The sequence below is a fragment of the Antrostomus carolinensis genome, unplaced genomic scaffold, assembly GCF_000700745.2.
Source record: "Antrostomus carolinensis isolate BGI_N321 unplaced genomic scaffold, ASM70074v2 Scaffold7710, whole genome shotgun sequence".
Classification (NCBI taxonomy): Eukaryota; Metazoa; Chordata; class Aves; order Caprimulgiformes; family Caprimulgidae; genus Antrostomus; species Antrostomus carolinensis.
Window position 1 is genome coordinate 1 of NW_010288990.1, and position 11,001 is coordinate 11,001.

Genomic DNA, 11,001 nt, shown 5'->3' on the forward strand with positions numbered 1-11,001 from the left:
ACCGGGGGTGGGGGGCACACACCGGGCCTCGCCCCCCCCGCCTGACCCATCCCGAGGGAGTGACAGTTTGGGCAGATGCAGGGAACCGGCGCTTCCTGAGCCACAGACCCACTCCCACCCTGCCAGGGACCCAGACCCCAGCCCCTCGGGAGCGTTCCTTTCTCGCCAGTACCTTGCCGGCCGAATCGGGGGAGGCACGACGCTGCAGCAAGAGTTTGGCCACTTCCAGGCTCCCGTATTTGGCCGCCACGTGCAGAGGTGTGAATCCCTTCTGGAAAATTCCAGGGGGAAAAAACACAACAAACAACACAAAAAGGAGGTGTTTGAGTTAAAGGTCATGCTGACACCTCTCTTGTAAGAACTGTGTATTAAGCACTTTCTCTTCAACCTATATGCTTGCTAGCTTGCAGAACCCGCAGCCGCACCCAGAGAGAAGAGCAGCATCTCTTGAGAGCACCCTGAGAACCACGAAATAACAAGAAAATACTCTCTTGTTTATTCTTCTTCCCTCTGCACACGCTGGCAGACGTTTTATCTGATACAGACTCCACTAGCCACACACACATTCTCTGTGTGCGGGCAATGAAAGCACTCGTGCCAATTTCTACTCCAAACCAGCTGCACTTTTTTGTTTTGTGACGGCTTTAGAAATATTTCCTGTACCGATTGTTGCCAACAACAATGAAACGCCAACTAAATTCAGCGAGAAAAGCTCCAAACTTCATATGCCTCCCTTAGAGTGTGTTGTTGAAGAATTGTTTCTCTTTGGACTGGTGCATCCATACAGTCCTTAAGTTCTGGGGCAGCTTTAACTGAAGTCATGCCTGACTCAAGGCAGTGCTTCTGGAAACTCAGCGTGGCAAGACTGACAATTCTTGTCTTTTAAAAGAAGTCCTTTTCTATTTGTTTTAATAATACTGGTCTATAAGGTCCATGTCAAGCTAGCATGCTCTTTGCCTGTTCTTTTCATTAAAAAAACCCTCATGTTGATAAGGAAAACTCAGTGATGTAAGACAGTAGGTGGCAGACTGTACCGCTGCCCTGACAGTAATTCTGGGGAGCTACAATGACCTATTTGCCCGACACGTCAGAGATATGTAACATTTGTTATCATTATCATCTTGTCCCATTAATCCCACCTCAGAAAGAGTTCATGTCAGGGAACCTCAAACATTTCCAGTTCATGAACCACAGGTTCGTAGAGAGATTATCTAGCACACTACAGCTTCTCCTATTCATAGTTACAGAATGTTCCTGCAGTACTAAAGCAACTGCCATAAAGCAATATGGGAAATTAGGAAAGTATTTAGTGTATTTTCGGCCATTTTAATGTGATTTAACAGCTGGATAAAAGGAGAACATTCCCAGTAATCCGTGGATCATAATTTGAAAATTGCTGGTTTAGTGTTCTAAACCCTGGGAGACACCCCATTGTTCAAAAATACATTTTCAGCTCCACCTTAAAAAATCAGGGGTACTTTTTTAAGACCTAAAACAATTGTGAGAATTAAGTGTTTCTCAATCACATGCGATAAATTTGGAAAAGATGCCTTGGCACATAACTGTATTCACAGCTATCTATTTTCTTATGTGTTCTTACATAATGTTATGTTTCTTATGTGTTATTTTCTTATGTGTTCATCACTGTTAGGAATCAGTAAACATTTTTGGCTAACAAAACAATAATGATTCTGCAGACTATTTATTTTATAATCCCAGACAAAATGGCCTGTTATGTCATATGATGCCTCATTTATAGCACCGCTGAAAATAGATTCAGTGTTAGATGCAACTGGACAGATGCTGACTTGTATGTTTTAGGAACATTCCTTTCAGCTAGCACAGACCAGAAAGATTTTACTAATTAAATAAACAAGGTACTAACGAATAAACAGGCCTGTTCATTAAAAAAGCATCGTCATCATCCCCCTTTTCTTTTTTTGAAAGTTTTGGCCAAAAAAGCTCTACCCATAACACAATGGGAAAGAGAGAAAGAAGGACTTGGCATTCATTTTAAACCTGTTGGGATCATGTATTTATCATGATCTGCATTTGGCTTCAGTGGGAACTAAACTCCTGACTCTAAAGTCAGGAAAATATGTCAAAAATCTGATTAACTTCTGATATGTTGCTTTAGTCTACCGGATCGCTGCTGTCTAAGTAAAAACAAAACCAAAGACCCAAAGTGGCTCATTTTCTCAGTGTGAAAGTACCTTCCTTATGGGACAGGCACCAGCTGGCACGCACTGAAAGAGAGATGCAAAGCTTTTTGTCTTACCTTGGTGGACATGGAGTGCGAGGCCCCCGCCTCGAGGAGAACCGAGGCGACATCGACTTGTCCCTCTCGGGCAGAGATGTGCAGCGGCGTGTACCCGTTGGTTGTGGCGGCGTCAGGGTGGGCCATGTGCTGCAGCAGAAGCTGGACGATCTCTGTTTTCCCCAAGCGAGAAGCAATGTGCAGTGGAGTCTGTTCTTCCTACAACTCAAATCGAGTAGATAATTAGCGCAGGTAGAACCACCTTCAACACCACAACCTGGCTGATCCCAATAGGTCTGTCTATGCATTTGTCTTGCAAAAAAATCACAGGAAGGAATAGTGCAAAAAAAGGGCCGTAACGGAGGGCTCGTGGGTTAATTTTTGCAGTGAGCTTCAGCAATGTCTTACGAGATGATAGAGAACTATGAAGACAAATATTATTTTTCACTTTTATCAAGCAATAACACACATCACTGCGAGCATCGCTTGCTCCCCTTTGCGTTCTTGATTTGTTTTACAACACCTCTGTTCTTGATTTGTTTTACAACACTTCTACCTTGCTCTACAAACAATCCCCTTGGTTTCAAAATCTGCCACTAACTGCTCTCAGAACCTCCGATGTTTAGTTTTAGGACACGGCTGTGCTCCTCTTTGCTCAGACTGAATAGCTTTGGTAGTCTGAGGCAGGCACACTGCAGCGGGTCTAGCTGGGATGGAGTTAATTTTCCCCACAGCAGCCTGTAGGGTCCTCTAGTTTAGATTTCTGACCAAAACAGCATTGGTAACACACCAGTGTTTTAGCTACTGCTGAACACTGCTTACCCAGCACCACGGCTTGCTCTGATTCTCCCTCTTCCCCCCCTCACCCAGGGAATAGGCTGGGGGTGGGCAAGAGTTTGGGAGATGAGTTTTCCAGGACAGCTGGCCTGAACTTACCAAGAAGATCATGTATATGACATCATGGTCAGCAATAAAATTGGGGGGTGAGTTTTTCCAAAGGAGCCATTGCTCAGAGAAAGACTGGTCTGCCTGAAGGACGTGGTCAGTGGTTGCCTTTGCATCACTTGGCAGGGGGAGAGGTGGGTTTTGTGGGGATTTTTTGGGGGGGTGTGTGTGTGTGTGGTGGTGTTTGTTTGGGTTTTTTTTTCTCTTTTTCCTTCACCTATTAAACTATCTTTATTTCAACCCAAGAGATTTTCTTGCTTTCACCCTGCTGGTTGTCTCCTCCATCCTGCTGCTGTGGCAGGAAGCAAACGACTGGGCAGGGCTGAGCTACCAGCCAGGGTCAGCCCACCACACACATTCCCTTTGGAAGGTCAGTGCATGAATAGGTTACTGCTTTCAGAACTGGTTTTAGGTGTGCTTAATATGGAATCAACAGACCAAATAAAAAGGAAATTGCTCCTCCCTAGCTCCTCTGCCTCAGCTACATTTTTGAGTAAGAGAAAGCAAAAATAAAATCAGAAATTGTAAGCAGAACACCTACCCTGGCTCGGGCATCAACCAGGGCCCCGTTTCTCAGGAGGCAGCGAACCACTTCCACCTGCCCAGCACGTGCTGCCATGTGCAACGCAGTTTCTCCACGCTGCAGAAAAGCAGAAGTGTTTCAGTGTCATAAACCTCCAGGAAGAACCAGGGCTCCGACAGCACCAATTCCACCCACAGCAGCTCGTGCAGAGACCCGCCTTTGTGCCAGCTGAACCTCTGGCTCCAGCCCCAGTAACGGGCAGTTTGGAAGGGTGTGAGCACATGTCACTGGACCTGGGGACGCTTTGGTTTGCAAACTTAGTGATCCCAGAGAATAATCTCACTACAGAGGGTCAGAATGAAAATCCTGGCTTACAGAAAACTCTGCTGTACAGAATCCCCTGGCAACATATGTTCCTCAGCTTTCTAGAGAACGGTGCATCGGCTTGTGTGCCGCGCTCGGGAGATAAGAGGACACTGAGCCCGTCTCAAGGGACTGCGAGGCACACGAGCCTCAAGATGGAAGGGGATATTTTTCCAGATGGTCTCTTCCTGCACACTGTGTGGAGCTGGCAGCACTAAAAGGCCTTGCAATGGCTGTGCACAACTGAGCCAGCAGATCAAATGTGTAATATCTGTGCTCAGCAGCACAGCTCTGGCTGCAGGCTATGGAATGAATCTTGTTTCAAAGCCTTCCGTAGCCCACAGAATTTGAAGGAGAATATGAAATTTTGGAAAGCTGACTGGAGTGATGTGGAATTTCAGATCAGGATAATAAAGTGTGGACAACACATTCAAGGCATTTACTTTTTGCACAGGTTTGCAAAGGACCACTGAAAGCGAGTATTCCTCGACAACAGTGTTTCTAGCTTCATTTGGCACCGTCCAACACTCTGCGAGGGCACTGAGCTAACGCAGACCTGAACAGTCCCTACATGAGGTACTGGGACAGTTCCACAACCCAGAGCTCTGTGTTTATCTGTTATGACAACACAGCAGGACTGATCACTTCTTTGTGTTAATTGTTCCTTCTCCTCAGTCTAGAGCTGGAGTATACTCTGTTGTAAGGCTGTGACCCCCACGACTGTCAAGTTAAACTGCAATTGCCAAAACGAACACTCTGGTCAAGATGTTTTTCATCAGGATCAGGAATCGTCTTCCTGTCCTTTGTCTAGATGCAGGAAAAGCAGCAGCCTGAGCGTGCCTACTATTATGAACTTCTAATTAAAGCAAACTCTCTTCACCAGGAGTTGATTTATCTTGTCATTTTAAAATTAACACTGTATTACCAGCTGTGATTAGTAAGTAGGCAACAAACAAAATCCCACAGCCCGAGCTACAAATCCTAACAGAGAATTTCATCTATATAAACTTTTTATTACCTGAAGAATGAGCTGTTTAAAATGCGAACAAGCTTTACATTTCACACACTCTACAGATCAAGTTTCTATAAAGCCCCTTTGGTACCTGAATTAGCAAAGCAATTTAGCTTTTGGAAACAGTTAGTAATTCAAGAGGGAACTTCAGCTTACCAAGGAAAAGCCAAGACACCTGTGTAGCATAAATTGTAAAGCGTTAAACTTTGCACACAAATGTCCAGTAACACAATAGTTTTAATTTCTTGTTGGCTTTTGTTATCATCAATAGAGTTTTCTAGATGAAGACTACTTCTATTAAAAAGTATGAAAGCAGTGAGAGACTTCATCAAGAAAAGCCTGTTCTAACGATTCAAGCGAACAACTCTGGGCGCTGCTAGGTTGCATGCAAGATTTTTCTGAGAAAAACTGATGAGTCCATTGTACCTGGATTACTCAATTTTTTCTTGTTGTTGGGAACACTTATCTATAACATTGTGTACTGGTAAAAAGCTGCTTTCAAAGTGCAGGTGGTCACCAGTTGAATATTTGTTTATACCAACAAATTCAAACAGTAAAGTATCTATGAAATACAGGCCAGAAAACTATCATGTTCTTTTCTTGTTATTCTTCTTGGTAACGAGGCTGTTGGTACACAAACACCCATTTCTATGGTAAGTCAGGTTCTGCATTCTGTGTTACCTCCCAAAGGTCACATTTTCTAGAGTCAAGCACGTTCTTTTGAAATGCACCAGTTCCTGGAATTTCCTCTGTAAGAGGAACATCTTGAGTTTAACAGTTTTACTTTTTGATTAATTGTTAGGTTTGAAGCACTTTAGACACTTTCACTGATACAAATGACGGTTTCACAGCAGTCAGTGAGACTATGCAGGCAGAAATTAAAGTCATTTGGACTTAAATTTAATCCTTCAGAATGGAAACACAGTCTTGCCTGTGACTTGGCTTATGTAATTGGTTTTGCTGTATTTGGTGAGCTTTGTCCGTTTCTAAGGGAAACTTGACCTATCCAAGCGCGGTTGAAGAATACACGAAACCACAGATGGCTTCTAAGGTGTATACAACCACCATTTCCCCCTCTTCACCACAGGTGCTAGAATAATTTGTCCTCAAATGCACTAAAGTTGTAAAGTATCATTTAAAATGTGACCTTTGGTTGAGCTACATGGTAGGCCAGACCCTTTTTGGGGTGATGACTCTAGTCAAAGCCATACTCACAATGTTAGTGACATCGGGGGAGGCTCCGTTCTGCAGCAGAAGGAGGACTATGTTCAAGTGGCCCATAAATGCAGCCACGTGTATTGGTGTGAGGCCCGACTGCGAAACAAAGCAAGAGCAGTTTTACTCCTCTGCACGGGCGTAGGGAAGGGGCTTCTTCGTTTAAATACAACATAAGTGAAAGTGAGGCATGACAGGAGAGAGAAAAAAAGGAAGCAAAAAAGGGAGAGAGAGAGAGAGAAGGAATGTTTCTTTAGGACATGAAACGTTGTTCTACCTCTGTGATAGCCTGGATTGAAGCCCCATATTTCACCAGGAGTTCCATGACTTTGATGCGATTTTTCTTGCAGGCAATGTGCAGTGGAGTAAAACCGTTCTGTGCAAAAGACAGTCATGTTAGTTAAAAACATGCAGCGACACTGTCCACACAGCTCCATGCTGGCACACTGGGAGCACAAGTGTTAGAGTACCAGAAGCTCTTTAAGCACAACAGGTCATGAATTACAGACACCTCCCAAGAGTCCCAGGCAGAACAAAGCAGTGCTGTTGCTTTCTTCTCAGGCACTGGAGAGAAATGGAACTTCCACCTCCAAAACCCAAGTACAGACAAGCCCGCTCTGACCTTCAGGTGTATGTGTGTGCACATGTACGTCTGTGGTTCCGAAAGCTGCACACATGTATATGTAAGGGTGACTTAAAGTGCTTCCCAAGACTGTCTAACACAAGGAAAATATAAAATATTATAGTGATCACTTGGAAATCAGTGTCTTCTGCAAGGTAGAAAGCAAATTCTATACTTCTCTAGGACAAGAAAAGTACTTAGTCCAGATTCCACCTGAGTTTGTCTTTTTAGACTATCATGTAATCTAAGCATCTATGGTATTTATTTTATATTTAGAGCATCAGTCTACAGTACACTGTATTCATGTTTGTGTGTGTGTGTACGCATCCTATGAGGTATCTTAAATAGTCACTACTTCAGCTGTGGTTTCATGATACAAAGTGTTCACCCTTGAAGTATTTGTGGTCCCCCTTCCTTTATTCCTGCCCTGCTGACTCAAAAAGCATTTCCAGGAAGGTATCAGCCCTCATGTGGATTCAAATTAAATGGGGCAGGGACAGGAATGAAAGGAGGGTGGGGAAGGGAACATCTTCAATCAAGATTGCAACCTAGCATTTTGTATCGTGAGATGACAGTTTTAGTGCTGTGCACATATTAATTTCTTTGGAAATGCTTATTCAGTACGACTGGGGCCCAAATCAAAGCATGTGCTCACACTCTGTAGTACATGCTTTGACTCTGAGCTTTTGTTAATGCAGGTTAAGGGTGTGCCTAAAGCTAAGCAAACACATTATCCATCAGCTGTGAACATTTTAGTGAAGAGCACGGGTAACATTTCTAGCTAATGTTGAAAAATGGCTCTATTTTCTACTGAAAAGGATGAGTATTGCTCAACAATCAGCTAGCAGTAAAGAGAACTTATGGGTGAAATCTCAGCTCATGGAAAGAGGCCCGTGACATTATTCTACAGTCAGCTTCTGTTAAGGGAAAAGTTAATTTCCAGTTGATTGGAAGGTGCTTTAAAGCATATACAAACCAAAAAGAACTCACAGACTGCCTGTATCCCCAAATCACTTTGCAAACATTAACAATTATTTTTTTTAAATCTAGATGAAAATGAATTATTTGTAAAATTTATTCCAACGCAGGACTCTGCTGAATCTTATTACTACTACCAGCCTTCTCCAGTTTCTAAAGATGGAATCAAAACCTTTAGATGTTTTACCTCCCGCACAACATCTCTCAATACATTTCACAAGGAGTTTTATGGTTTCAGAAGTTTCTGTGTTTTCACTTACTATTACTGCCTGAGTTGATTTAATTTTGCTACTTCTATTTCAGCGAGGAACATTTTGATGGGGGAGAGGAGAAGGCAGAAAAAATGTATTGCTAACAGAAATTGAGAGCACCACTTAATATATTAAATACTATAAACAAGCCAGAGGCCTTAAGTCCCTTATGGGAGAAGAAACAAACAAACAAACAAACAAAAAGTCTGGAGGGAAAAGAGCAGAAAGGCAGCAGCCTGAGGGTGTTCTCCTTTCATTTCAGATGTCTCCCTGGGAGGGGGAGGAACAGAAGGTGTATTTCTGGTCATGGAAGGACGAAAATAAGATGAGGGGGCTAGCGCATAATGCGTATGTGTGGGTAGCTGAGGAAAGGACAGCTGAAGATAATCAGAAGACTGGCAAGAAAAACAGGAAGGGATGAAAACAGCATCGAAAAAGATCAACCAAGTGAACATGATACTGAGAAAGACAAAACAAGGAAAGCGTAAGAAGAGGCAGCAAGAGGGTTATGGGATTTGTGGGTACAGAGAGGAGAAGAAAAACGAGAGGGCAGAAGAAAATTGTGTCAATAAAACATCAGTTCCAGGGAAGTACAGGGGCAGCCTTTGCAGAAAACCACAGGGTCCTACTGAAGGCAAGAAGCTGGGGAAGAAGCCATCAGAGTGGCCTGCAGTGGAAGTTCTGTGGAGGCACTGAATGCAGCAGGCAACAGTGGGCTCCTTGCCACGCAGAAGTGTCTCCAGTGTTCACAGTCTCTTTCTTTCCCCCACTGAGTGTAACATATTGGTATTTTAACTTCCAGCCAGCTAACACTTCCTATTAGAAAAAAAACTGGAATCTTGTCTGGCTTTGGGTAGATGAAAGACTTTTGAAAGCTCTGTATGTTCCTGAAGCCAAATGGGATGTTTTTCTCTCAGTTAGGGGATAACGGTCTGATCAGTGAGTCTAAGGAATCCTACCTCTTTTCCTGTAAGCATCACAAGAACTGTTTCAAAAAGGAATAAAAGTGGCACCTAACAGAGAGGAATGTCCTCATTTGAGAAATGCAGAAATACCAGCTTTTTCATGTATTTTCTCCATGCCAATTACTTACTGATTCAGCTGAAAGCTTAGAAATTATTTGTGTATGGTATCACATAGTATGGAAGACTGACCTAGTAATTCAGTAAAATACCAATGCATATGTTGGCATCAGCTAGAACTGGCTCTGATTTTAGAAACTCAGTAGAGCTCCCAGATTGGATACTACAGCCACTTGCCAGGGGACGTGGTCCATTCCTAGGCCTAATGGCATGAGATAACAACACTGGTAACCAGCAGAAGCGACAACCCCTGTTGTCACTGCAACTATTTAAGGTTGTTGATGGAGTTTTCACTTAGCTTTACTGGTACGAGCTACTCATCTGCCCTGAGTAGCTTTGTTACACGACACAGGTGGGACAGGTTTACCAGGGCACGAGCATTGGGGTTTGCTCTCTTGTCCAGAAGGAGTTTGGTGACACGATAGTGGCCGCAGTGCGCAGCCACGTGGAGGGCAGTCAGGTAATCCAGCGTGACATCGTCCACGGGAGCTTTGTGCTGCAGCAGGTGTTTGACACATTCCACGTGGTCCCCCTGGGCCGCCATGTGAAGTGGAGAGAGTCCGTTCTGTGCCAGAAGAAAAGGGAACAGTAAGTTCTAGTAACTCTCACTTAGATTGTGCCACACATTAGAAGGATGGCATCATGAGTCTGCAAAGTACTCCCATGGCTGAAAGAGAGCTGTATCTGCACTAGGGACTGGAAGAAAAACAAAAAAGCCATAGACAGCCCTCCCCTTCCAGCAGATAAAGGCCAATTTAGAGGAACATCATACAATTAACTAAAATCAGAACTTAATCCAAGCAAAAGAATCTAAGGGTCTTGCCTCATGATTTAATAAAACATATCTTGTTCTTAAAAGCCAGTTCTGGGGATTCTCATCGTGACAGTAAGACACAAGTTGTATGTTAATTAGAGGAACAGCACCTACTTACCCATAATCACATTTATTAAGGAATCTGTATTTTTTTCTTTAAGTGTTCAATGAAAAAACTAATTATATTGGCAAACCTGGTATTAGAGAGAGAGGCAAAGACGGGTATACTGTTTGATATATTTGGATAGTCCCTAATAATGTAAGAAAACCTCATTTTGGATCATTCTACCCATTAATACATTTCCTTTGGGAGAATGAAAGTGTTCCTGTCTTCTTCCTTGTCCTCTCAGTGACATTGAAAATTCTGTGGTAAGTTACATACAGCTGTTAACGTATTCTAGGGAGACACACACCTTGGTCCGTGCAAGCAGCGGGGCACCTCGTTCCAGGAGCAGCTCCACAACTTGGTCATGTCCACTTCTGGCAGCACAGTGGAGTGGGGTGAGTCCATCCTGAAAGTAAAAGGAGGGAAAATCAATGAGCACATCCCCAACTGTCTGACCTGGCACTCTGAAGAACAGCCAAGGATACTCCATTCATCAACCCCTGTCCTTTGGATTGTTTTTGATGCGGGGATGAAACAAGAAATGGTCATACTAGGAAATTTACTCTAGAATTTATTTGGGGTTTTTTTTTAAATAGGCAACAAAAGAAATAAGCTATTAAAGCTGTGAAAAGAGAAAGAAACATTAACAGAACAAACCCTTTCCTTTCTGAGATTGAGCAGTGAACAATTCTTTGCTAAAATTACTGTGAGACCACCAACCCCACAGTATTTTTTCTGTGGCAGAACACCACCCTATACCAGGACTTGCTTAGGCCACACAGTAACGATCACAGCAGTGGCAGCAAAAGATGTGTCCATGCAACATTTCGCTG

The 11,001-nt window shown here is 43.3% G+C and overlaps 1 protein-coding gene across 1 annotated transcript; it reads right to left on the minus strand.

Moving 5' to 3' along the window:
* Positions 1 to 172: 172 nt before the first annotated feature.
* LOC104525314 (ankyrin-2-like) lies at positions 173 to 10,574 on the minus strand (the record flags this gene model as incomplete). The annotated part of the gene is made up of 7 exons (XM_010168433.1): positions 173 to 271; positions 2,279 to 2,476; positions 3,744 to 3,842; positions 6,316 to 6,414; positions 6,593 to 6,691; positions 9,616 to 9,813; positions 10,476 to 10,574. Coding segments are annotated over 7 exons (891 nt in total), but the record flags the coding sequence as incomplete, so codon positions are not given.
* Positions 10,575 to 11,001: the final 427 nt, after the last annotated feature.